The following is a 27,994-nucleotide window of genomic DNA, read 5'->3' on the forward strand; positions in this document are numbered from 1 at the left end:
TAAAAGAAATCGCACTGCATATCTCACTGTCTCATACTTTCAACTGCAGTATTTAAAACAAAACAAAAACAAAACAAAACCCCATACACCAAACAAACAGAAAAAAAAAATCACTCCAAGACAGTTTTCACTGTCAAGTCAAAAAAATTAATTGATCCTTTACAAGTTTCTGTTAATAAACTGATAATGAAGGAAGAAAAAAGATTTTAAATACATTAAACGTTGAATAAATAATTTAATTGGAGTTAAGTAAACAAATCACAGTAGCAACAAATAAAAACTTACATTTTCATAATGTGAAGGCACTTTATTATACTTCATCTTGACTACATCATATTAAAAAACTTGATTATTGCTTATTCCCATTACAAAAATACAAGAGGCAGATTGTCAAGGGTAGCCAATAAAAGTTTCCAGCACTTCCTACATTTCATTTCATCTTCTCTGTCTGCCTGGGAACTTCAAAATAACAATCCGAATGTGGATTACAGCATTGTTAATCAAAACAGCAACCCAGCAAAACTCCACGCTGATACAGTAACTTCTACATTGAAGGAGTAAGAGGATATTATCAAATAAGTTTCAAAGGATTTAACAAAAAAAAAAATTTACTTTAATTTTTATTTTAAATGTCAACATAATCCAAACCTTGATAAAAGTTTTTTAAAGTTTCAGGTGATGAGATAATTCCCTATGTTTTGACTTCCAAATAATCTTACATTATTTATATAAAAACATTTTAAAATGTAGTTAATCTTTCAATGCTTTTGTTTTGAGCCATTATATTTGATAATTTATGACAGCCTATCAAAAATAAATACAAAACTATGCAGAATATATTTTATGCTACGTAGGCACTTACAAGCACGTTTTTGGCAAAATATTAAAAGCATTTACAAAGGAGAAGCTACTGAAAACTAACAGCATTTGGAGTCCTCGCTTTGTGCATCACCTTCTCCAGCATTCTTGGTTCTAGCCAAGTCCCTGTGTGCACTCACCGTTGCTCGCTCTCTAGATGGTCCAAGATCTTGCAGCTGTTTTCTCTGTGTGGTTTCTAGTTCTTCCAACCGCTTGCGAAGCAGGGAAAGCTCTCTTTGATGCTGTTCCTCCTTGAAATTAAAACAACAACAACGAAGTGGCTTTATTATGTTTGCACACCTACAAGGGACCAAAATGGGCACTAATTTCCTTTTCGTTAATTAATGATTTTAAAATAAAAATTGTTAAGTCCAAGATATCCTCATTTGTTAAATTTTACTACTCAATGTTTTGTGGGTATTGTTCTGATGTTCGTGATGAACAGCATCAGCAAGAAATACATGCGTAAGCGTTCCTCCTCTCAAAACAAAAAGGTGCGCAGACCTGAGGTCACAGTTACCAAGAATCTGTAGTCAGCGTGGTCAACCTCAGCCAGAGATATTCACCCTCAGAAGCTCACCAGAGTAAGAAAAACTGTTTTAACTACACAAGAAACAAAGAGCAGCAATACTGCTTTTTAGTAATGAAACCATTGTGTGAGAGCACCACTATGGTATTTCTTGCCCAGAAGGAGCCATTTAAAGCCTCTCAGAAGGACAAAGTATGGAGAACTAGGTTAAAACTGCCCATTTGTTACATTCTATAACGGATCATTTGTCTTTCTTTCAAGAATTCCTTCCTATTGTGAGGAACAATACTAGAAGCATTCCTCAAAAGTTTCCTTCCTCTGCTCAAAGATCAAATACTCCTTTGTTAAGGCTGAAGTCTGTAAGGAAGGACTGTTCCAGTACCCTCTTTTGTGCTATTATTTTCACAACTTGTAATACATCACCACCTGAAGAAGGGGGAAGGACACTTCAGGACCAGGAGGCAAGGCAGATGATGACATTAGACCGACTGGATTGAGTGACGGTAGGTTAGGATTCAGAATTAAACTCCGGAATTCATTGTGCCTACGTTGCAAGTCCTTTAGTCTCTTCTGGAGGCGTGCATATTCTTCATAGGAAACATTCTGCCTAAAATAAGAGATTGCTTATTGCTCAAAATCTTTATTACCCCAGCACAGAAGCACACGGCTCCACGAGTACTCTGCTGTTTACTGTCACTATGAGGGAAAACTATATACCAGAAGAACTGGAAGGTGGAAGGGCTGTGTATATTCTTCTGCCTAAATGTCTATCTAAAAGTCCCTCTACATATTAAGGTATCTACTGTAGTACAGATTAGAATTTACATCAAATAAATTAAGCTTTTAATAGCATTCACAGTAGTGAGTCACAGGAGCCACATTAAATTAAATATTATCAAGCCACATTAAATATTATCAAGCCCTCCGTAGGCGCTCAAGAAAGAGAGAAAAAAAAAAAAAAAAAAAAGGAGTTTGTCTTTCAAAGAGGATGCTAAATATGGTTCTCTCGCAATTCTGAAGTCTTTTTCACTTCCTTCTTTTGAAGAGATTCCTGCAACTGCATCTATCAGATATTTTTCCTTTATTTTTTCCTGAAGAGGCAGCCCTGCAGTTGTCTTATAAGCTCTCAGCTGCCCATCCTAAATGGACTCCATTCAAAGAATTCTAGTGCTGAAAATGCCATCAGACTGGACTCCAGTTACTAAACTAAGTGTCATATATTTTCAAAAATACTTAGTATTTTTAAGTCAGATCTTGGGCATATATCATTTTTCAAGCCAAGAAAAAGCAAAGTTTATTACCTATTTAACACCTGATTTTCTTTTTCTAGTTCTTCTATCTTGGCTTCCAAAAGTTCTAGTTTCTCTTGCATCCTCCTTTGTTTATTATCATTGAGAGTCTTTCTCTGTCAAACAGACATTTCAAAGAGCTAAGTAATGCCTTGATAGATTAGATCCTGTAAAAATTAAATCTACACTGTACATGGTTTCAAGCTGTGAGTTTTTAGGATTTTCCTTCCTTATGAAGAGGTGCTGTGTTGTTCAAAAGTTCTGAATCCCAATGATGGGAAACAGAAGAGATGGGAAATAATCCATAGCTGTGACTGAAAGATGCACAGCTGTCAGTCACTTGTTGGGTCAGTGACTAACTGTACTAACAAACACTAACTATATTTGAGAATTATAAAACTCGTTCTTTAAATGACCATGTATAAATAAGTATAAACATGACCAAAAAAAAGTATGCTTTTTTTGTTGTTGTTTTTCCTCATGTTAACCTCAATTTCTTACAACCTTAAGAGCTACTGGTAGGTTTCATAACCTGTGTATGTCCAATGTATAAAACTGCCAATTAATCTTAAGATTTTATAAACAATTAGCTTTTTCAAGTTATTTCATAAAAAGCAAGCTTAGGAGAAGATATAATATTTCAATATTCCATCAAGGAAAAGTAGAACATCATTTGTCTAGTATCTGAAACATCATCCTTACTAATCAAGGAGTCCACCTCTTAAATATCCATATACAGACACACGCATGCAAAAAAAGCCTCAGGAAATCTTTGATGGCATTATAACAAAGTTGTTGGCTGTAATATTCTTTTGCTTATCACTTCAACCTATTTCTATGCTAATCTTGACAAACCTGATCTATTTTGTTATTATATAGAGTAGACTGCAAATAAACTCTTAATATTAAAACAATTCTAGTTGGCCAAAGTAAAGCTGAACTTCTCACGAGCTGGATTATTCATAAAGGAAGAGTCGACATGCCTTTTTCTGAGCAACAGCAGCTCGACATAGCCTGTTCTTCACTTGGTTGTATTTCTCTTCTTTCTCTGTGATGCGCTGAGTAAGCACATGCTTCTCCTCCAGCCATTCTATACGTTTGTATTCTAAGGTCCTTTGAAAAAATCAGGTTAAAAGATTAAAAGGTTATATAGACAAAGCAGTGTGTTCGATTAATACCTTAAGGCTCTTAAAATAGATGCATCTTTTCACAACTTCTACTTTTATATACTTGAAGGATCTGATTTAAATTTGATTGTGCTAACAATCTAATTGTGACTAACAACATTCAAACCTGTGCATTGACATCATCCTAGGTTTTGTTCAACTATGAGGCAAATTTTGAAAACTGATTCCAATAAGCTAGTTAATTGTCGGCTGCTTGTTGGTTTGGCAGCGTGCCAACTCATCCACGGAAAATGTCTAAATTCAGCTCAAACAATCACACTGAAACACAACACCTATGTCAAACATCAGTTGTCAGAAGTGCTGAGGTAAGATGTAAGAGGACAGGTTGCTGCCCTGTGCAGTCTACTACACCTTTGTAACAGAGAAGTACAGACTTGACTAGTATGTGCTCACGGCCAGAACAAACACCAACACAACAGGAAGCTCCACCGACGTAGTTCCTAGACAACATTTCAGCTGAACACGCACTACCGACGGCATACATTATCTGTTTAGGTCTTTGCATGCTTAAAACATACTAAAATTAGGCTGTGTTCTCTCGCAGTGGATAGAAAAGGAGCCAGTTTCTCTCTGCTGCCTTGTTTGCACTATCTGCATTGTGGGTTAAAGCAGACAAGAATTAACTGCATACTTAACTACATTACTATTAAAAAAATAATAAAATAAAGACACAAAACCAAATAGTGAGATTCTGTGCAGCAGTTTTTAAGAAATGCAGTGCAAGGCTTGGTAACAGCGCATCCATACCACTCCAATCCTGGGCTGATGCAGTTTTCCTACAGGGACTATGAACGAATCTCCATAAATTTCTCATCAAACAGCCTTTCCCTTCCCCACAGTAAGAGTATTGGGAATCGTCCACTCTTGTATGCAAACCAGGATCTTGGCCCACTTGGTAGCTGTCACAGTTCTTTTAGTAGACCCAGTGGGGTTTGTGACTTGCTGTTGACTATAAATAACTACTACTACCCAGGAAACAAAGAGCTTTCTCAAAAAGCACCCCGTAATAAAAGAATTTCAATTGAGACAGTGGTTAAAAATGCCATGAGCTTTTTTTTTTTTTTTAAATGCCACTAATGCTGTTCCTGAAATACTTAACAAGTGCCTGTTCGAGCTCATCTCTGATCTGTATCAGTCTCATAGTTTGCCTTCAGCCCTTTTCGTCATTTCACATTTTCATTTCCAAGCCTAAGACTGACACAGCCAGGCAGGCAGCTGCTTTGCCTACTTATGGTTCAGCTGGCATTATTTTATTTATTTGAAACTTTTTATCTTCGGCTTTCTTATTTTTTGGTTCTCATTTCACTTCCTCTTTAAGCCAAGTTGCTTTGGTGCAACTTAATTCTTGGGAGCTCAAGCTCGTAAGAATTACTGAACTGAGGAAGGAAGTCCTGTCACCCACAGAGTCAGAAAAAGGATGGAAACATGTCCCAGGGCTCCCAGGGTAACAGTAGGACCGACCTGGAGGACTTAAACGTAGGCTGCAAAGCTGCTTAATTTCTGCCGTATCAGCCTTGGTGAATCTCCCCTTATCTACATACTTATACAACGATCTCTGAGGACTGCCAAGTTCCTTCCACTGCCTTCCCAGGAAAACCTACTCCTGACCGGTCTATGGCCCATAAATATGTAAATCACATTGTCACTGTTATTTGAGTGAGACTGTCAATCTCACTCAAAATATGAATACACTTTCCTAAAGTAAACATCCAAAGTATTTAACATGCTGCTGACAACGGAACATACTCTGCAGTCCCAATGCAATAATCTCTTCAAACGTTAAACTGAAAAGCCATACTTAAACTAATGAAAACAAAGCAATTGCAGTACCAATTAGTAGCAAAAGAGAAGCTAGAACAAAAAGCCACCACATTATATCTTTTGGAAGTTTTCTGTTTAATCTGGGATGCTGCCTTTTTTTAAAACCCACCACAATAATCCAGCACAAGTTAGACATGTATTTGGTTATTAGGCGAGGAAATACTAAATAGCTATTTCAGACTGACTGACAAATTAATCTTTAAATTTCAGGAAAGTGTTCATTGCTATATGGAGTCTGAACAAGATTTGGTTTCCTTCAGCATTTATTAGCATATTTTGATGGTATGTGGTCAAGCTTGTGCAAAAAAGGAAAGTGATTATTTTTAATTTTGACGAGAGCAACTAGAAGATATCCAATAAGCTTTTATTTGCCTCATATCAGCTAAAAGGATCTGGGGGGGGGGGGGGGGGGGAAGTACATACACACATATACAGACTGGGTCCCTGAAACCTTATCAAAGCATAATACAATGCTTTTTTCACCCTTAATGCTTAAACACTCTTTAAAAAACTGTGTGTGAAACTCTAGATCCACTTAAACTAATGTAAGTTTGACATTCACTGCAGTATCAATAGGATTTCATTTTATACAAATAGTGTATTTCACTAGTCAATAAGTAATTGTAACAGACATGAATGGAAACAAACCCCTATTTTTGAAGTTACCACAAGCAAAGCTTTTATCCATTTTGCATAACAGGATGCATAGCCATTTTTTACGATTGTCCAATATGCCCAGTTTATTTTTAATTTCTGACTTAACTATGGATTGTAGATTTTGAATAAAGTAATCCACACAAAAGGAACACAAGCAATATGAAAAGGAAAAGTAAAGTCAAAAGGAAGAAAAAAAATTACTTCTCTGTTTCCAGTTGAGCTTTTTCTGCCCGAGTCCTTGCATGTTGACATTCTTGTTTCAATCTCTCTATTATTTCCTTCAGCTTCTGATTAGACTCCACCAAATCATTTTCTGATTGGGAAAGTGACGCAAGCTGGAGTTGCATGTCATGAACTTGCTACAGAAAAAAAAATAAATAAAAAAATCCATTTGAGAAGGTATGCAAATAACTAACAATTAATTTTGAGATACCGAGATAAAGCAGAACAGGACACCAATTGGCTGCATTAGCTTTTCATAAGCTTTTCTTATTTGTTCCTTGTGTTCTTACTTAACAGCTTCTCCAGAAGCTTTACAGTAAATCACTACTAGACAAAGAAGGTGTTCTACTGTAATTAAAATGAGAAAGGGATGCAGGAGTCTTCAGTCATTGATGTGTCCCCGCAGAACTTAAGAAATCCAACATTAAGCCCCAGGACTGAACAGAACTAGAGCACCACACAACGTGGAGCTACCCGGACTCTGCTGTCTCATAACGCACAATGCGTTGTACCAACCAGTTCACAAAAACAAGTACAGAGTCTGAAAAGTCCAACCTCTGAAGCCAGCACATAGAAAGGATGATTTCCCTTTCCTTTTTCTCCCTCCACATGGCCATTCAGATACCTCAATTTCTGAAGGAAAAAAAAATACTGCCTTGAACTTCGAGTGCACACAGCTTGCAGACTACTTTGATGGGCAGCTATGTTTTTACCTACTAAATAACATCATGGGTGAGCAGGAGTTAAAAGAATTAGGTTTTATTTTCAACACTGCCATCAATTTACTCTGCAATAGAAATATACCTCTTTACACTAGTTTATTCATTTATGAAACATCTGTTAAGCACTTGAAGAACCTCAGATGAGAGATGCAGTGTAAATGCAAAGCATTACCTAGAAACAATTTATAAGTCTCCATGGAAACTGAATCTCCAGTTAAATAGTGCATAACCATATTCAATACACCAGTCTATAAACATTCAGCTTTGAAATCCTTGGTACCCACGAAACATACTAAGCAAAATGCTGTAATCCACTTATAAAGGTCCAGGAAAGCATGACTGATTTCTGAACATTTTTGCTTTTAACTATCTGTTGCGTTTTGTGTCTCAGGAAAAAAAAAAAAGCCTTAAAAATTCAATCTAATCTTCAAACACTGGAAATGATAACTGCAGGAAAGATTGTATTTCTCTATAAAACATTACAAGGCAATAAAACCTTACCTGTTTCAGATCAGCACTTTCACGTTTCTTTTCTTCCAATTCCTCTGTCTGAATAGCTTGCTGTTGAATTTTTAATCTAAAATTGTATAAGATATCCTTATTTTTATTTAATTAAAATATAGATGTTAAGACAAATTGGTCTGACAATAGAATATATTGCATAATTTGAAAGGCTGGTAAATATTTAACTAAACGATGATTAAAAATGTATTTTTACTGATTATTAGAATTCATATGGGAGTAGATTTGTTGGCTTTTGGAGTCTGACTTTTGCTCCTTTTATCATATTGACCTTCATACATATACTGTAGTAAAACAACTTCACCGAGAACTGTAATAACCAACTCAAAGAGATACTGTACTAGGGTCCCAGTTGCTAATACGGTGCCATTATGGAAAGAGGAATGGTTTACTCTAACGCTGGGGCTATGCCAGCAGCCAACATGGACCCAATTTTAACAAACATGAGTATTGGAAAATTATGCCTTAAAAATGTTAATTAAAATAATGTAATTTTTAAAGGTTTGGATGAAAAATATTATTCTTTTTTAAACAGCACATTTTTAATTCTACTCCCTTTTTACACAACGCAAAAAAGATAATTTTGTTTAATTTACCATAATGAACTTTTGTGTATCTATGAATAGTAAACTTTTATACTGACTACTATAAAGAAAAGGGGGGGGGGGGGGAAGAGAAATTTGACTTAAGGTTAGAAAAGCCACACTACCGCAAACGCTGAAGTTCCTTTTTGCTAGATTGTTCCGCCATCTGTACAACACGTAGTTTCTCTTCATACTGATCCTTTTCAGATTGTCTCCAAGTATCTTGTTCCATTTTCATCTTCTCTAGATCAGCTAATCTATTCTCGAGTTCTAACCTGAGACATTATTCAACATGCACACAAGAATCATGACAAAATGCCAGAAGTGTTTAGTTGCTAAGAATGACATTTTTAAAAGTTACTCAAAACACTCCTCTTTTAGAAGTTGAGCAGTAAATCAAAAAACATACTTTTCATCCTGTAAGGCTGCAATTTTTTCAAAAAATTCCTCTTTGGCAGCTTGCACTTTACGAATTAGCTCCCGATCCTTTTCTACTAAAAGCACCTTATGACGTTCAACAGCTGCCTTAAGAATTTCCTTGTCTGACAGCAATCCTGCATTATACATTAAAAAAAAGTTAAAATGTCATTATTGATGTCAACCTGATGAAACCCAGTATTAAAATAACTTTATAAATTGATATAAGGGACCTAAAAATCACAATTCACATGACAGAATGAATGAATGGGAAAAAAACCCAAGAAAAACAGAAGAGACATGGCCTTTCTTAGTATAACAGCAACATTTCAAAAGCTTTTGAAGAGTAACTGTTACACTGGAATCTCTGTCTATGAAGGTTTATTATTTTAACATACAAAAGTAATAAAACAGCTGATATTATTATAGATTTAAGCTCTAAAGCAATTCCTGCTAAGCAGTTGTGTCTGGATTTTAAAAAAAAAAAAAAAAAAAATTTCCACAATAGCTATGAGAAGGTCAAGGAAGAAAATCTGTTATTTTCTTTTTATCAAAAAGTTTATGGTAAACAGTAACTGGTTACCAGAGAAACCATAGTAACCTGACCACAACAAATCCCACATTTTAATCCACTCATATTACCACGAGGCAATTCTAAAATTACTACTCTTCAGGCAGTGACAAAAGATGCAAATTAAAAACTTGTGACCAAGACACCTGTGTTCACCAGCAAACAAGCCAACATGCTATAACAATGACTCCTGGTTGTTTAGTGAATTCAGTGGTGCAAACTGGATTCCACAGCAAGTTCAGGTTAGCTTAAATCTTGTCTGTATTTAGTTTTGTATTTCATAGGGTCCAACATTTTTAGTTCGCAATATACCATGAGTGCATTGTCAATACAGAAAACACCACTTTTACTTGCTCTCAGAGAACTTAGTATTAAAGCAAGTGAACAGAAACAACTATTCCAGGAAGATGAAGGTACTATTTGGGGGTTATGGCAAATCGGTGAGGACAGTCTGCTTAAGAGCTGTGTAGTGACTGAAGTCATCAACACATAACTAGTACTAGAAAGCTTTGGCCTTTTTACTCCAGAAAGCGATTTCAAGTTGCCTACATACTCAACTGTATTAGGTAATTAGAACAGTGCCTATTTTCTTTAAAGAACAAGCTAGAAATTGTATTTTGTTTCACATGGCAACCTTACCCAGTTGTTATCGATTCCATGGACGCAGAATCAGAAAACAAAACAACCACTGAAGCCCTGTGGTATGTTACAGTTTCAAGCAGAGTGTGAAAGACACTAGAATTTGGCAATAATAGAAAAAATAACCATATGAAGTACATGATTTGAAACAGATTATGTTCAGATTGTTTCACAGATTCACTAATTTACATAAATGCAAAATTGTTCATAACTGTTCTTAACCTAGTAGACCAAGTGAAACAACACAGTTATTTCAGATACAAAATGAACTGTCAGATCTATAACTTAGACCAGAAGTAGAAGGTGAAGGCTGCTGGGGAATGTTTGGAGGAAGAATAATTGTAGTATTCTGACTAGAAGTTACAAAAGGAGTCATTAGAAATTAATTGCACGTTTTACCATCCATTTCACTTTGAATCTTGTTTCTCTCTCTTTCTACCTCACTCTTTGTTCTTGCTGCCTCCAGTTTGACATTTGTTACTTCCAATTTATGTGAATGTTTAAGTTCTTCTACCTATGAATTAGAAAAAAAAACCCAAATCAAGTAAAATAAATATATATATTATTCACAGCTTTACTGTACGTTTTTCATGTGATACTTTGCAAACAAGAAAGTCTGCCAAATAATCATGGACTATGCTTATTTTAAAAATACCTTAAATATTTTTTTCTTCCATTGCTTTCCTGAAGCCAATCCAGAATATCCACTCCTGTAGATAATTTTTAGTGGTGATTATATAGATACTGTAACACAAAAGCTATTGGCATGATCCGATTCCCCAAATCATAATCAGTACTATTACTGGTTTTTATTAATTCCTCAAGTCACACACTGAAGATTACTGAATGAGTTCAGTCATGTTGAGATGCAAGTTTTATATATTCCCTGATTAAAACAATCAAAGTGCTGAAACACAACATATATTCCAGGAACCAGGCTCTCTGACTATTGACATGTATTTCATCTCTAATGTCCTGGTTTCAGGTGGGATAGAGTTAATTTTCTTCCTAGTAGCCGGTATAGTGCTGTGTTTTGCGTTCCGCAGAAGAATGTTGATAACACACTGATATGTTCAGTTTTGGCTGAGTGGTGTTTAGACCAAGTCAAGGATTTTTCAGCTTCTCATGCCCAGCCAGCGAGAAGGCTGGAGGGGCACAAGAAGTTGGGAGGGGACACAGCCAGGAGAGCTGACCCAAACTGGCCAAAGGGGTATTCCAGACCATGTGATGTCATGCCCAGTATATAAACTGGGGGGCAGTTGGCCTGCGGGCTGGATCGTTGCTCAGGAACTGACTGGGCATAGGTCGGCGAGTGGTGAGCAATGGCATTGCGCATCACTTGTTTTGTATATTCCAATCCTTCTATTATTATTGTCAATTTATGATTGTTGTTGTTGTCTCTATTAGTTTCTTCCTTTCCGTTCCATTAAACTGTTCTTATCTCAACCCACGAGTTTTACTTGTTTTTTCCCCCCGATTCTCTCGCCTATCCCACTGGGTGGGAGGGAGTGAGCAAGCAGCTGCGTGGTGCTGAGTTACCGGCTGGGGTTAAACCACAACATCTAACCAGCCAGTTATTACAAGCTACAGTGTAGAAAAGTTACTCTTTGAAGAAGCATTGGTGACATATGCACAGATGTGCAGGACTGCCTTTGAAAACTCGGTTTCTGAATAAATACTATACATTCTACAAGCTAGCCTCTGAATACTGGGGCATTTCTGAAAAAGACTACTCATTGGAAATACCTTGCTATGACACTGATCCAAATTGCATAAGACCCTGATGCCTCGCTAACTCAAGCATTAGCATGTCAGTTTACACATACTTCACTTCTGACTAAAGATCCCTCAACGTCAAGCTAAAATAAAGTTAAATTTAATCTCCCTAAGTAAAACAAAACAGTAATATGCAAAACCAGATTACCAATTGCTCCCCCAGGTAATTTCAATTTGGTAACTACTTATAGTCCCCCCGACCTCCTGGAGTGCTACACTACTTCCTCAAAATCCAGGTCTTCATAGTTTTAAAGTGCATTTTAATTCAAATACTTCTCTACAACCGTGACACACACATCAAATGGCCTCATAAAAGCAGGAGCTTTAAGAACATCAAATCAAAGACAATTACTGCTAGCATGGAAACTTTCTATAGTTTAGGCATTTGTATGGAGTAATTACACGGTCAATGAGAATTAAATATCTAGAGGAAAGCACTTATAATAAAAATCCATTCACAATGACAAATGTAATTACAACCTGCTAGCATATACAAGTGGCAAAAGGTTAAGAATGACATAGTAGCTTATTAAGTAACTACACGGTGGATTTGGTTGCTTAAATACTAAGTTGAGAACATTTCAGGGCAACTTGCAAAGATTTTAAGGTGGCTTTTTTAAGGCACAAAATCTGGAAGATCAGTGCGTGCACCTGTGCTCAGGAAGAAGTTTGAGTGGGTGCAGAAGGGGGTGGAGGTTAGTATAGAAATTAGTTTCTACTTTCTTCCTTTCAAGAAACACCACTGAACATTTTTAATTTTCTCCTACTTCTGGAGGTGAGCAAAGAACACCAGTTGATACAAAAAGTAAAGACTGTAACAATCTTCTATATATTCTGATAGACAATTGGTTACTAAATGTTTAACAGAAGTTTTCTCCCCCTATTTATTTTTCAGGTGAGACAAGTATGACACATTGTATAAAGAGGTTTTAAATACTGGTATAGGTATATCCTGTTCTCAGGGTAAATGAGACCTTTTCTGGATTAAGGACCAAAATGAAATACTTCACACTCATAAATGTGCACTGTAAAGCCTGTTTTGAATTAAATCTGAGATTGTTAAAGAACAACTATGGTAGAAGTTAAAGTTTTCTTCCTGTATTGTATCTTTCTTGAGGCATATTATGATAATATTAACTATCATACCCATTCAAAGCACATGTCAGTGTTATTCTGGAAAGTATATTCGGAAGTGCAGGATAACTTTAAGTCAACAGAGCTTAAAATAATCCTGCATTCCGCTAGATTTAAAGACCAAAGTTACTGGCTTTACAGTTAGTTCAGAACTATCTAAAGCCTCTCCAGAACGGTAAGAAAACACATGGGATTAAATTTGCTACCAGAAACTGACAGATGTGATAAAAATTTATTACCCAGTATTCTCTCCAGAAAGGAGGGAATAAGAGACAGAAGAAAGCTAACATTTACCCAAGTAACTACTTCATTAGGACTAGTATCCTGACTCAGATTTACATAAAGTAATGTAAGTATTCTGCAACATTTAAAGGTAAAACGGTTTACTAGTGTTTTGATTTTTCTTATTTATTCAAATAATCATATATGAAACTGCATAAAGGATCTGCCTTTAAGTTGTATAGCTGAAGAGTCACTGCAGCCAGATAAAACTCTGAATCTGACATCCATACTAGACTAATTATGCTAAAATACTAAACAGTGTTGTCAAGTTTCTTAAGCACTTTCAGGTTTTCCCTAAACTTGAAGCTTTCTGATCTTTTTTATCTTAAGTATTTTTCAAGAAATTTCTCTAAGATCTCAAAAAAAAAGCATAAAAACATAGAAGAAAATCTCTCAGATCTGGTGCCAACCCAACAACTAAGATACTCAAATATGTTGCAAGACAAAGATCTACTTAAAATGATATGATGCAGTGCTGTACAGAAATGTTTCTGTACAAGCTATGCTGGCATTAGCCCAACAAGAATTCTATGTTAATGTGACTATCCTTCTTCTAATATAACCTAAACCTCCACAGGTGATTCCAATGCAGCTTGCTTCCTGTAGCTAACACAGCCCATTCAGAGGATACTTTTTAAGATCTCTAGAAGCCATAGCTCCATTAAAAAAAAAAAAAAAAAAAAAAAAATCAATTTAAAGCTCTATTGCACTTTGCACACTTTATGAAAAAGTAATGCTTGTTCCCATCAAATAGGGCTGGCTATTTTCATGAGTACTAAAATCATGAATATAAAGAAAGATACCTCTTCAAGCCCTGTTGTGTTTAGAAAAAAAGATCTAGAAAATGAAATAGAAAGAGCATAACCTCAATCTTTAGAGATAATTTTAGGGATGATGTTTTTCCTGTAAAGTCACATATTCTGTATCTTCCAACTGAAATTGGGAAAAAAAATTCCAAACCTATTTTAAGTCACAGCAGAAGACATTATTATTTTATTCTTAATGTAAAATATACAGGAAAACGTAAACATAACAGGATATGAAGAATGTATTTCAGATACCATAAAAGCACTTACTTTAGTAGCTAAGGCATTGACTTCTCGTTCAGATTTGTGAAGTTTGCTAGTTAAGAGAATGTTTTGCTCATGACTCATCCGCAGTTCTTTCTCAATTCGATCAATCTGTAGTTCAGCAGACTTCTTTTCTGCCTTGATTAAAGGAGATATTTGTAAGATTATTATCTTTTTTTGAGCAGGGCTGTCTCTTGCTATTCACTTGAAAGATTCAATTGATCTGGGCTTTCAGATATTACTGACTCTTTATATTATAAATATTTATATATTATATTATTATACCTATGCTCAACAATATGTTCAAGGGGTATGTACAACAATATGTACAAGGGTCTTGAATTTTACTCAAAAGTCACAACTGTTTTTACTAACACTGCCTGCACAGAATCACACGCATTTTCAATCCTACTTCACAAGAGGCAGAGGTAATTTGACTTAGTTAGGAGGCAGGAGGTATTCCTACCAGTAAATTACTGGGCCGTAAACACCAGTATGACTCTAAGTGGTGCTTAAAAAGATGTCATATGTTGGCCTATACAGTTATACTAAAGAATTAACATCATGGAGAGGAAATAAAATGCAATTACTGTGAGTATTACAGACTCAAGACCTTAGCTTTACTAAGTATCAAAAAGGTAATCTAACCTACGATATCACCTTTCTTTTTCTGAACTGACCTATTTCCAGCAGGACTTTTTTTTAAGTTTTCTAAGTTAAGAATATTACAGCATTGTTCATTTTAAGTTGTGATGCCAGCGTTTTGTAACAAAGGTATACAGCACTGATAACAGTAAAAAGGAAAACAAACCATCTATCTGTATGCTGCAACTCTGCAAGAAATCTACATGGAAGGACTCACTACCTAGAGAGATAGCAAGAACTGACAGGAGGACTGAAGACCACAGATGAGGAATACAGTGGAACCCTGGGAAAAATACAACAGGCCAGAAATACCAAAGCTTCTTTAAGGGAAAGCGACAGCCAAGAACTAAACGATTGCAGTAACGTGTTGGAAAGAGGAGAGACACAGGTAGGCAAGAAAGAAAACACGTGAGGAAAGAATTAAAGGAATAGAGGAGCATCTCATGACATTTTTGAAAAGAATAAAAAATTTACTGTAGCAGATTATTAACATATTGTCATCAGTTTCTAACTCCAGCCAAGTGACAAGTGCTGACATGCCCATCTTACTGACTGCAAACATGGATATCACTTGCATGTTTAGAAACAAGATCATTCAGCAGAATCTCTCAGTTGAGCTCTCCACCTTTCCAAAGTCGAATTGGCAGTACGTGACTCCCAATTTACTTACAATTTATTTTTAAATTTGAAAGGTACAAATTCAAATTGTAGAGTCAATAGCAAAGTTATCAGTGACTTTAGTGACAGTTCAAGTACTATTCTCACTACACTCTACAAGGAGGCAAAGTTTAAAAAAAAAGAAAAAGAAAAAAGAGAATCTTACCTCTAGAGACCTTGTCATAGCCTGCATCTCAGCTAACTGTCGTACTTGTACTCTTTGAACATTTTCTGCTTGCACACCACAATTGTCTCTTTCTGCTCTTAGTTCTGCTACTTCTGCTTCTAAGCCTTTTAATTTCTGATACAGTTGTGCCTTTTCTCTAGAGAGTGCCTCCACACGTTTACTGTCCCTCGTGGGATCAACACTCAGCAGCTGATTATGGAGTTCTTCTTTATCCTTCTCCAACCTTGCAATCTGATAGTTGTTAATCAGAAAAATAAAAGCTTTTACATTAGTTAGGTGTCAGGCAGCTACAAACACAGCAGTTGACAATTCAGGAAAGAGCAGCAGTGTTCATTTAAAATATTAAGGAATTACATTCACAGTTATTTTCTTTCTTAGTAGGAAAGAAAGTAGACCTATTCTTCAATGCCTTTTTTGCTTCAGTTTTCACTGATAAGGCTTGTCCTCAGGCCTCAGATGTCCCTGAGCTGCTTAGCAGTCTGTGGGAGTAAAGCAGCACCCACAATAGAGGAAGAAAATGTTAGGGATCATTTAATCCACTGGACACACACAAGTCCTTGGAACAGATCCAAGTATTTTGAAGGAGCTCACTGGTATCATCGCAAGGCTATTCTCTATCACCTTTGAAAAGTCAAGGCGATCAGAGAAGATTCCTGATGACTGGAAAGAGGCAGACAGCACACCCATCATCAAGAAAAGCAAAAAGGTCAAGAAGGATCCAGATAACTACAGGATAGCCAGCTTCACATCAGTCTTTGTGAAGGTTATAAAGCATAACGTCTTAAAAGCCATTTCTAAACACATGAAAGACAGGGTGATGGAAAGCAGGGTTTACCAAGGGCAAATCATGCCCGACTTCTCTGCTTTCTAGAAAGAGGTGACTGGCACTGCAGACAAGGAGAGGGCAGTGCCTCTTGTATACTTTGATATTAACATGGCTTTTGATACAGTCTCCCATTATCTCTCTCACCAACTTGGTGACATACGGGGCTAGAAAAGTGGACAATAAAGTGGGTGGAAAACTGGCTGGGCTGCCAGGCTCAAGAAGTGATGATCAGTGGTGCAAAGCCCAGCTGACTGCCTGTAGCTAGTGTGGTCTTTCTGAGATGAGTACAGAGTCCAATGCTGATTGATGTCCTCGTTAGTGACCTGGATAATGGAATGGAGTACACTTCCAGCAAACTTGCAGGTGACACCAAATTGGGGGGGAATTGTTAATGTGCTGGGAAAGCAGAACTGCTCTTCAGAGGGATCTGGACAGGCTAAAGGAACGGGCTGACTGGAACCTCTTCAACAAGAGCAAGTCGTGCATCTGGGATGGAGTAACCCAATGCAACAGTACAGGCTGGGGGCAACTGTCAAGGAAGCAGCTCCGTGGAAAAGGATCTGGGCGTCCTAGTGGACAAGTTGAACATTAGTCAGAGTACCCTTGCAGCAAAGATGGCCAAATGCATCCTGACAGATAGGCAGGAGGATAGCCAGGGAAGTGATCCTTTGTCCCTTTCCAGTACTTGTAAGACTGCATCTGGAGTTTGTGTACAGTAGATAAAGAATAATGACAAAGTAGAGCAAGTCCAGAAGATGGCCACCAAGATGGTCAGGTGGTTGGGGAACATGACATAGAAGGACAGGCTGAGAATAACTACGCCTCTTCAGCTTGGAGAAGAGAAGGAGATGCATGGTGATGGGAAGAGAGGCAATGGACACAGTTGGAATATGTAAAATTCCAGTTAGGCATTAGGAAAAAAGTTTACCATGAAGACAGTTAAATACTGGAATAGTTTGCCCAGAAATGTTGTGGAATTGCTATCCTTCCAGATGTTCAAGACTCAATTGGACGTGGCCCTGAGCAACCCGATCTCATTATACTTCAATATTTTAAGCAGGATGTTGGACTAGAAGGAGGTTTCTTCCAACTCATATGATTCCACAATTCTACAACCACAACAGAACTCAAATCTGTTAGTAATTCAAGACAGCCAACACAACTGGGCCTTGTCAGATAGAAAATAAAGAAGAAAAAAAAAAATCTTTCTGTTACAAGGTAGTACAATAGGTACAAACTAATCTCAAGACTGTAACTAACAAATGTATTATATGGATTCCAGTGTTTCAAAATGAGTTATGTGGACTGAATGTAACACTGGGGGCAAAAGAGTGAGAAAGTAAGGTATGTAAGAGTTCTCTTGGTATTTGGAGACTGGTCCAAACTCTGATCTGCAGCAGTGCTTTCAGAGGTTACCTCAGTGATCTCTATTGGAGCAAAGCCAATTTCTACAGCAAAAGCCCTCCAAATCCCTTTTATGAGGAGATTCAAACACTTACTGCATGATGTGCCTAAGACATCATTTAAGAATTACGATGTTTTTGTAGCTTCCTTGTGCTAAATGGCATAGAAAGTTAAAAAGGATCTAAGAAACTAGATCACATTGTGCCCTGGGCTCAAGGTAGTTTCATTCTCTGTAAGTGTGCTAATTAGCTGCAGGACTAGCACAAACTCAACAAGCCCACAAGAGAGGCAGGCTGTAAAGCAGCATGTGGGTTTAGCTCCAGGAAGGACAACTGTTACGTTTTTAATGCATTCCATTTGCAAATTTGGATTGATTTTGAAAGTGATGATTGCTTTGATTTGTGTCTCATGTTTGGATTAATACATTCAAATCTGGCATCTTAGGATATATGCTCCCAGACAAATACTTAAATGAATATGCAAATGACATGCACCACATTTACACTGCTGCATATATTTAAAAGATAAATAAGCTGGCAATTTATTTAGCTACACTTTTGAAAGTCCAATTCTGAAACAGAAAATTCATGAATTTTTTTTCAAGAGTTAATACAACTGAAATAAAGTTACCAAAGTTTTCAGTATCCTTTTGACCGCCACTGTCATGATCCAACTTAGTTGCAAAATACACCCTTGTCTGGTTGTTGTGGTTTAACCCCAGCCAGCAACTAAGCACCACGCAGCCGCTCACTCACTGCCCCCCACCCCCCAGTGTGATGCAAGAGAGAATCGGAGAAAAAGAAGTAAAACTCATGGGTTGAGATTCGAACGATTTAATAGAACAGAAAAGAATAAACTAATAATGATAATGATAACACTAATAAAATGACAACAGTAATAATAAAAGGATTAGAATGTACAAATGATGCACAGTGCAATTGCTCACCACCCAGTCAGTCCCCAAGCAGCGATCCCTGCCCCCAGTTCCCAGTTCCTATACTAGATCTGATGTCCCATGGTATGGAATACCCCTTTGGCCGGTTTGGGTCAGGTGCCCTGGCTGTGTCCTGTGCCAACTTCTTGTGCCCCTCCAGCTTTCTCGCTGGCTGGGGATGAGAAGTTGAAAAATCCTTGACTTTAGACTAAACACTACTTAGCAACAACTGAAAACATCAGTGTTATCAACATTCTTCGCATACTGAACTCTAAACACAGCACCGTACCAACTACTAGGAAGACAATTAACTCTATCCCAGATGAAACCAGGACACTGGTATTAACAATATCTTCTGCTCCTGCCTTCTTGAATTAGTTGCCACATAAGTAATTTAAAATCTAAACTTACATCGGTTGCTGAGATAATTTATTAATTTCAGATTAGTGTAATGTCTCAAATTCTATCACAAATGCGATTAAAAAAAGCATTAAGCAAAGCTACTGGCTGTCATTTGTCAGAAGGCAAGTCTATTCTTACTTGTAATAGCACAAATGATATTGCAACACATCACTGAACAAACCTAAAGAGACAGCTCTAGGCTAAGTCATAAAAGTGTTTTGAGAATTAAGAGAACGGAAACAAACACTATGTTATGAAATGGTGTCAAACTGACAACGCATCAAGTACCAATGTTTTCACAGTGTTGTAGCAGTTTTGTCATCAGATACATTTTAAGCTACTGTAACATTCTACATACCTCAGACTCATATTTTATTTTCTTCTCTTCTAAAATACGTGCATGTTCTTCCTTTTGATGTTCAAATTCTGATTTCAGAAAAGTATGTTCATAACGAAGTTTGTTATATTCTGTTCTGTATTTTTCCACTTCCTAAGTTAGGCAAAAGAACCAAAAACATCAATCAGAAGTTTTCAGATTTATTTCCTTCAAATGTCCATGCAATGCTCCTGTCATTTCACAAGTTATAGCTGATGAACCGAATCCCTCCTCTTTCTTCTAGGGTTTCAACCTTCACTGCCTGGGGCAACAGTACTAGACAAAGAATGACATACTTTGCTCCCCTTTCAGTTTTAATTTCCTAAGGTTTTAGGAACCTGGTGATCACTACTCTAAATGAAATAGAATTTCAATACTTACTACTTACATTTTCTAGCTTCCGATAATGTTCTGTCATAGGAGATTCCAATTCCTGCTGTATTTGTGCTTTTAACAGTTCTAATTTTTGAGGAGTTAGCACCTTAAGACAGAAAGGTATCATAAATAACTAGTCAAATTCATTTATTTACACTGCGATAGGACGAATAGCCAGGAATAAAGTTTTTCAAATATGGTGTTAGGAATGCTGCTTAATTTTCTGTTTTTCTAAAGAACTTTCAATAGTAGTTACAGACGCAAAACCCCATGATACTAGTGAACTAAAAATATTCTGGGGAGATAACAGAAGCATTTAAAATGTCAGTATTTACTGGTAGAAGCAATACAAATGTCAAGCTGAATTGCCAAGAGGTTTATCTCCTTTGTGGGGGAGGGGGGAAGGAAAAGTGGTCTCACATAAAAGATAAAAGAATTAGCATTTGGAAAAAAATTAAACAGTAAGTGAACCAACCCCAAAGAATCACAATGAGCAATAACAAACCAATTCTTTGTAAAACACATTAGACACACGTTCTCCAACAGATACATGGGTACTGGTATGAAATGAAAATGGAATCAGGAAGGATTCCCTGCCTTACACTCCATGCTGACATGGCATTTTGTTAAGTTTTTTTGGGTATAGTTAATACAGCAAGCTACCTACCAAGAAAAAGTGTTTAAAAAAAAAATTTCTTCCACAACCTGTGATATATTCTAATTTATTCTACTTTTCTTCCACTTATCTGAACCCTGAAGTCCCTGCAAACTGATTCTAGTTACGATACTGAGGCACACCTCCTCCATTCAGAGTCTGGGATCCTTTGTTAGATGCTCAATTTGTTTTCTAAGAACATGTCCTGCATTATTTTAAGGAAACAAGCAGTTATAGAAAGTGTCATCCAAATTATCTTAAGTGTTGGGGGGCAGGGGGTGGGGGTGGTGTTTGGCTTTGTTTGGTTGGTTTTGTTTTTTTTGTTCTTTTTAAATGAAGCAAGCTGTCATCACAAAGAGAAACAAATACCTATTTTTCCAGTCACTTATCCTAACAGGTTTAGGCATCTAAGTCATCCTTCAGGGCAGATGATTCTCCCCATAACAGAAGAGCATGCACAGACAGAGACTGAGGTTCTTAACTATTAACATTGCACATAACAATAGGATTTGGAAGGCTCAGTTAAACAAGAAAACAGTAATTTCAACCCATAGTCACTTTAGAGAAGAAACATTACTTGGGTTGGGTGAATTTCAAGATATCTGAAAAATATTCAAGCTAGGTATATACATGTTACATAAACAGAAATATATGTATGGCCCTACTACAGGATTAAAATTCATATTAAGTCCTGCCAGTAAAGTATTTCACCTGCATCTTCAGTTTTTCCAGCTCCTGTGTTTTACCCAGCAACTCCTCTTGATATTCAGCAAGAAGTAACTGAAATTTGTCATGTACAGTCTGCTTTTCAACTAACAACTGCTTCAGTTCATCTTGTGATTTTGTATATTTCTCCTGTAATCTGCAAGATAAAATACATATTTATTTTATATTTACCCTCTAAAATTAGATCTTAAAGCTCAGAAGACTCATGTGTAGAAGCAAACATGCAAATACCAAGTTAGAACCAAGTTATTAATATCCTCTTCCTGTAATATACTGGAAAGTTATCCCATATTTACAAGCATAAGAAGTATTGCATAAACGTAATCTGCAATGTCTTCAGGTATTTTCAATTTTTATTTTCTAGTTTGAACAATGCTCAAATCTGTCTTTAAATACAGAAATACCTAACACTCAAATCCCTTCCACCTACTATTTATCTTCATCTTTTAACAACTTATGCGAAGAAACCGGTTTAAATTAGTGTACCTTAGATGTTCTGTCTTTATGATTTGATAATTTGCTTTATGGTGTTCACATCGCAATTTTTCATCCATTAGAAGTTTTTGTAATTCTACTGAATTAGCCATATCACCATTTCCAGCCACAGGAGGAAGGAGACTGCCCAAAGCATCCATTTTATGATGACTATTCACGATGAGTATAGAGAGGACAAAATAAAAATTAACTTATAATTAATCCACAATGCCATCCATTTCTTCTGCTGACATCCCAGAAGATCAAGTCACCTGAACAAATACAAGGACATGTAATTAGCAATCGAGTACATTCACAGTTCAAAGATTTCACACACTGCTTTTGCCTTCAGTACAGAAGAATCCTGGCTCTGCTGTAACTCAGGTTAGAAGCTTCTACTGAGAAGGCAACTATTCTCTGCTCATTCCGCCTACCCTAAAAAGTAACAGCCCTTCCAGGGGCACAGAATAAACTTAAACACGGAGATTATTTGAGTCAATACAAAATAAGCACAAGCACTTCTGACAGATTACATGAAAAGTTATTTTTACTTATGCTGCACACTGAGAATCAAACTATGATGCTAGCAATGCCCGAATGATGCCTTGTGAACCAGAGTTCAGCAGAGGCCACAGACATCAGACACATGTAGCTTTACTTATTACAATCATAGTCAGTCACAGTATCCTAACAAGTTGTACTACTCATTTCAGCTAGAAGAGGAGCAGATAATTCTCACTGTTGAATTCCTATCAAGCCCTCTCTGGAGAAGAATTAAGGTTTCACAGACAGTCTGGAACATACCTGCCCAAAGTTCAGCCCTGAAATACATCATCGATACATGTCACTTCCTCATTTTCAAAGTTTATCTCATGGTTTCTTGTGACCTTTCCAGAAAGAGTTTTGCTAAATGTGACAATATCAGATTGGTGTGAGAAAGCTGCAAATCGACAGATGCTGAGAAATGAGGAAGTATTCTAATATGCTCCATTCGTTCTTTTTGATATTAATCTGATCATTACTGACACTTCTAAAGGATCTGGGGACGGGAGGACTATAACTGAATTTTAAGGAAGTTACAAAGCTTTGAAACCAACCTCTCTGCCATTTTAGCTTTTGGCATAACTGGACCAATGCCTAAGAACTCCATGGTTGCAGTGTACAAAATGTAATTCAAAGTTACAAAGTGTAACTTTGTACAAAGTAAAACTTAAACATGAAAAATGTTAAATCTCCACCATCACTGCAAATACCTCACCTTCTCTACGTATACAGCTGAATATATGTTTTCTACCATTCCACTCTTCAAATCATTCACGGATCCATCTTAAATACTTACCACTTGATTTTCTAAACCCCTAAACTATAAGCAAGATGAAAATCTATCTTCCATATAGGAAAAGAAACATTGCATGTGAGTGCCCATTCCACTAAGATGTACATAATAATGTAAGAAAGTCTTATGTTTAAGTTTTCTTTCCCATTTTTCAAATCTACCAGAGTTACACCACTAGTATAGGCAAAGTGACAACAGCAACTTTGTATTCTGCTTTACCCAAATTTGCTGAGAGAACAAGGGGGAAGAAACCAGAATAAAGAACTTTCTCCTCAGTGACTGTCCTGGATGCACAACCAATTTCCAACATTAATAGCATAAGCTCTGAAGAACCTTCTAATCAATACAGTATCTATTTTTGATTCCTGAATTTTGTTGGTTGTTGAGAAACAAAGGACAACAGCAATTTCCAAACTCAATATAAAGACATTTTCAACTGTTAAACCAACAGCTGTATGAGGAGAACTGGTCAGTGATCCTAATGACAATAAACCATGTGAGAGGACAGAAAGTTCTGGTCTACAGAGAAAACCCAAGGCAGCACACCCCTAAGAATTTCTATGCATACCAACAGGGTTATCATGATCACTGAAAAAGAATACAAAACAAAAACCCCCAAAACCAAGCAACAAACCAACACAACCAACCACCAGGCAATAGTACTTTTCTCTGTCTCAGGTCTTTGCTTTCATAAGCCACAGATACCAAATGTAACCATCAAACTGTAAGCCAAAGCTCAGAAGGAAGAGCACAGGATTTAAAGTTGGGTCTGAATCCTGCAGCTTACTCGAGTAAGAAGTATTTCTGAAGTGGCATAACAGATATAAAGTCAAAGACACCAAAAAGCCCATGGCGTTTTCTGAGAACATATCAACCAAAAGAAAAAGATAAATGGAAACACAACCTTTTGTACTCTCAGTTCCAAGCTGCTGCAGGTGGGAAGTATATGTTCTCCTCGCAGCTTTTGCTGCTATGAAAAAGCACACAAATTATAAAGCAAGACACACACCTGGTCATGTATTCATCTGCATGAAGATTTCATGAAAAAGAAAAAAGGAAAGAAGAGAGGGCAAAAATCGTAACTTACAAAACAATTGTTTCGGACTGCATAAACCCAAGCAGTATGTAGTTAAGGAAACAAAACTATTTTGGCTTGCAGGGACACCTAGTGGCAAATTTCATGATTTGCATTCCTGGTGACAACTGTGAACCAAACTACAGTAACATAAGAGATTTCATTACTTCACATAGAGCTGTTTCCTTGGAATTATTAACAGCAACTTGTAATATTTAACCTACTCACATTCTTACAAATAAAAAAGCCTTTTTTTTTCTTTCCCCCAAATCATAAAATAATTCCTGGCAGTGAACTGTCAGTAGTCAACATCGTTTAGGGCTACAAATACTGTAAGTATATTACCAAGAAGAATTTCTTCTGTGCTAATGGCTTACAGATCTTCAAAATTACACAAGACTACACCTATAATTTTTGAGAAATACTTCAAAGGAACACTAGTTAAAATTTCTTCCTCTCTTGGAAATCTGTTCAAGAAGTAGAGAACCATAAAACATACTTTAAAGAAACTAAAACCAGATCATATCTAAAGTTAATTCTCCACCTATATATTTGCCAAATTTTGTCATGTTACAGAACTGCAAACTTGTATCAGTTCCCCAAATTCATACTATGAAATCTTAACATCATTTTGTGCAGGTACACATATAAAGGTATTGGTGCAGAGTCTTGAAACCTAGGAAATGCACACTCAGTAGCTAAAATGGCAATATTTATTGTAGAATACCTAGCTAAGTGAAGTAACTTAATTGCATTTGCAAGAATGACTTTTACTTTGCCTTTCTTCTCCAACTGTTTATTTTCATACAGAGAGAAACACCGCTTAAAGACCTATTTCACATCTCTCCTTTATATCTACACATCATGAAAGGGCTTTTCTTCTTTTACAAGATTTTTCAGCTATATTATTTTAACTTTTCGTTTGCTACAAGCACTTAAAATGGTGAGAATACTTGCATTTAGAGAAAAAAGATGAAGATATCAAGATAATTGTACTTATTTATATTACAATTTTTATTTTTATTGTATGTTGTTTACAACAAGGCTTCCTTCTAGCTTACCTGGCATAACCAAATTACATGATTTCAGCATGTACTGATAATTCACCTGGGTAACATAACAATTCACTCATGGCTCTGCTTTCCATACCACATCCACACTTATATTTGAACACTGTTTTAAACAGTTAGTTGATACAATGAATGTAATTTTGCAGCTATTGATGAAAAAAAATTAACAGTACTTAGCCTTGTGCCATGTTTTGCTCAAACAGTAAAATTCTCAGTAAAATCTGTTGAAAGCCAAACAGCTGTTTCACACAATGTATGGTTTAATCCATTTGCCTGTTTCTGTCAGAACGCTAGACCTCCTTATATGCTCTTTCTCTTCTTTTTTTCTAATCCAATCAGCCAAGGTCTTGTGAAACAATAAACTATTTGCCTGAAAGAATAAGTGAGACACTCAGAAGCAGCACAGCCTCATGACTCTTCAAACACTACTCCTTCTCACCCCTGCTTAAGAGTCTACAGTAAGACTCGATAATGAACTGATGAAAAAGTGGAATCCAATACAAGAGCTCACTGTCACCAGGAACAGGAGGCTCCACTCCTCCTTTCTTCATCCCCATTCCTAGATTTGTCATTCATCAGACCCTTCCATGAGCTGATTTAACCTAAGAAGCCAACACACTTAAACAAGCAGAAAACACTCAACAGTTTTTCTGTGAGGTCAGTTAGTCATGCTAGCTCATGGAAAACTCCAACAGGCTACATCATCAGTGAAAGCAGGCAGCTGGTACTGGCTAGGAGAAAGGAACAAAGAGCCAAGAAAATAAGCAGGATGAGGAGCAAGGCTTTCTCCTTTCAGGAGCAGAGCTGTCAAATCATGAGCTCAGATGTTCAGGAATCACAGCCTCGGACTAGGTAACTATCTAAAAGCTAGCTAAATGAAACAAATCCTACCTTAAATGACTATGCAACATATTAATGAGAGATCAAACTTCCCATGAACATCAAGTGAATTAAAAAAAACCCCAAAATTATATATCATTTGAGAAATATGATAGCATAGCTCTCATTACTTTAACAGTCCACATTCTACTAATCCACCATCAGCAACTTGCAAATAGTCAAAGTAATCACCTTAAAAAAAAATAGATATCTATATCTTGGGGGGGGGGGGGGGGGGGCAGTTATCAGAGAGAGACATGAAAACCTTTATTACAGGAAGTTCCATAATCTGGATAGTGCTCAGATATCATTGTAGAGAATCCAGTGAAAATAAACACTTAACATTTTCGCATGCCTAGGTACAGAAATTTTGGAGAACACCTGTACGACTTCTACATTACAGAAGACATCAATCTCACTCAAACTACTATCACTTCCTCCACAACACTGTTCAAAGTACAAATTCCAACAACAATTAAGCATACATTATTTCAGTGTCTATCCCTACACACAGCATACAGTATCGCACTTCCAATTTCTGTCTTATTCTAGAGATATGGTTACTTATCGGGTGAAAAGCAACAAAGAAAGTTATATCTTAACTCAGGATTAAAATTTTTGCTTTAGCCACTTAGACTATGTCAAATTGACAGCAGTTACTGATCAAACTGAAATTTTGTATGGGAGCTACCGCTGGTAAATCTAGCTGTACTCAAGAACAGCTAGTCTACATATGCCACGTGTTTTCCACTGTTTTTTATGACAAGAGACCTTCAAACACACGAGAACTTCTGCTCATTAGAATCTCATTCAAAGTTTTACTTGGACATACAGATGGCTGCTTGTCACAAATAGTTCTATAGTCCACAACCAAAACTCTTCTGAAAAATCACTTCCCTTTCATATTGACTTAAAGATGTTCGGATAGGGCATAGGTCTCATGTTAGTATATGTATCCTACACCTCCTGTAGGCAGAAACATGATTATATGCACCTTACAGTATGTGGACAAAGAGCATATGAGAAGCAAAGCGAGCCGTGTAAGTCACCATGACATTTTTACAGTTAATTTTCCTATGACTTATGGAGCTTGGTCAGAGGAGCAACACTAATACGGGTGTCACACATCCAGATGTGCAGAAAAATAATCATTATCCTCAAACTGCACATCGCTGAGGTCCACTGGTGGAAAAGAAAGCATGCAAACGTAAATATTTGAAAGCCTGGCAGCGAGCGGGCCCTTCCCACCCCTCAACTTTGCCCCCCCCCCCCCCCCCGGCCTTGTGCTGGGCGATTCCCAGCCCACGACGAGGCCGCAGCAGGCTGTTAGCACCAGACGGAACACGGGACGGGCTGCCGGCCTCTCTTCCCGGCTCTCTGCTCCGTGACTAACAGCCCAGGGGAGGAGCGAGCGGCACCGGAGGAAAGGCCGAAAGGCCTCCCACCTCGTCCGCCGCCAGGTGAAGCCCCGAGCAGGAAGGACCCAGTCCACCCACCCACCCGGCCGGCCAGCCTTCCCTCAACGGCACGCCCGGCCCCTCACAACCCCGACCCGCTCAGCCGGCAGCGCTCACCACCGGTGCGAAGAATTTAAAAATGGCGCCTCGCCTCACCTCCCGCCGCCGCCACCGCCCGCCTCCGCCCGCCGGGGTCCCGCGAGCCGCGGAGCATCCTGGGAACGCCGCGCCGGACG

General features: G+C 37.3%; 1 protein-coding gene across 9 annotated transcripts; it reads right to left on the reverse strand.

Annotated features, from left to right (window-relative positions):
- Positions 1-210: 210 nt before the first annotated feature.
- On the reverse strand, positions 211-27,976 carry CEP83 (centrosomal protein 83). 9 transcript variants are annotated; one of them, XM_049792126.1, is made up of 17 exons: positions 24,365-26,425; positions 24,182-24,247; positions 21,954-22,213; positions 21,453-21,603; positions 20,100-20,192; positions 19,694-19,825; positions 15,749-16,000; positions 14,287-14,418; positions 10,418-10,532; positions 8,801-8,945; positions 8,517-8,666; positions 7,787-7,862; positions 6,543-6,700; positions 3,660-3,789; positions 2,689-2,792; positions 1,814-1,994; positions 212-1,109 (listed from the first exon to the last, which is right to left on the reverse strand). In XM_049792126.1, the coding sequence occupies exons 3-17, from the start codon at positions 22,100-22,102 to the stop codon at positions 918-920; spliced, it is 2,160 nt and encodes a 719-aa protein (XP_049648083.1). In that variant the 5' UTR covers positions 22,103-22,213; positions 24,182-24,247; positions 24,365-26,425; the 3' UTR covers positions 212-917. The 9 variants fall into 9 exon arrangements, 8 of the variants coding, with proteins under 8 accessions (XP_049648086.1, XP_049648083.1, XP_049648084.1 ...); XM_049792128.1 differs by having other exon boundaries at positions 213-544; positions 999-1,109; positions 24,182-26,425; XM_049792127.1 differs by lacking the exons at positions 24,182-24,247; positions 24,365-26,425 and adding an exon at positions 27,915-27,976.
- Positions 27,977-27,994: the final 18 nt, after the last annotated feature.

The sequence above is a fragment of the Accipiter gentilis genome, chromosome 34 (genome assembly GCF_929443795.1).
Source record: "Accipiter gentilis chromosome 34, bAccGen1.1, whole genome shotgun sequence".
NCBI classification, from domain to species: domain Eukaryota; kingdom Metazoa; phylum Chordata; class Aves; order Accipitriformes; family Accipitridae; genus Astur; species Astur gentilis.

Bases quoted from the DNA above. Each gene is read 5' to 3' on its own strand.
- CEP83 (XM_049792127.1), bottom strand. From the start codon at position 22,102: ATGGATGCTTTGGGCAGTCTCCTTCCTCCTGTGGCTGGAAATGGTGAT. The intron at 19,826-20,099 runs GTAAGTAGTAAG...TGCCTAACTTAG, and splicing joins ATTATCGGAAGCTAGAAAAT to GAAGTGGAAAAATACAGAAC. The intron at 3,790-6,542 runs GTAATTTTTTTT...ATTTTTTCAAAG, and splicing joins GCTCAACTGGAAACAGAGAA to GACCTTAGAATACAAACGTA.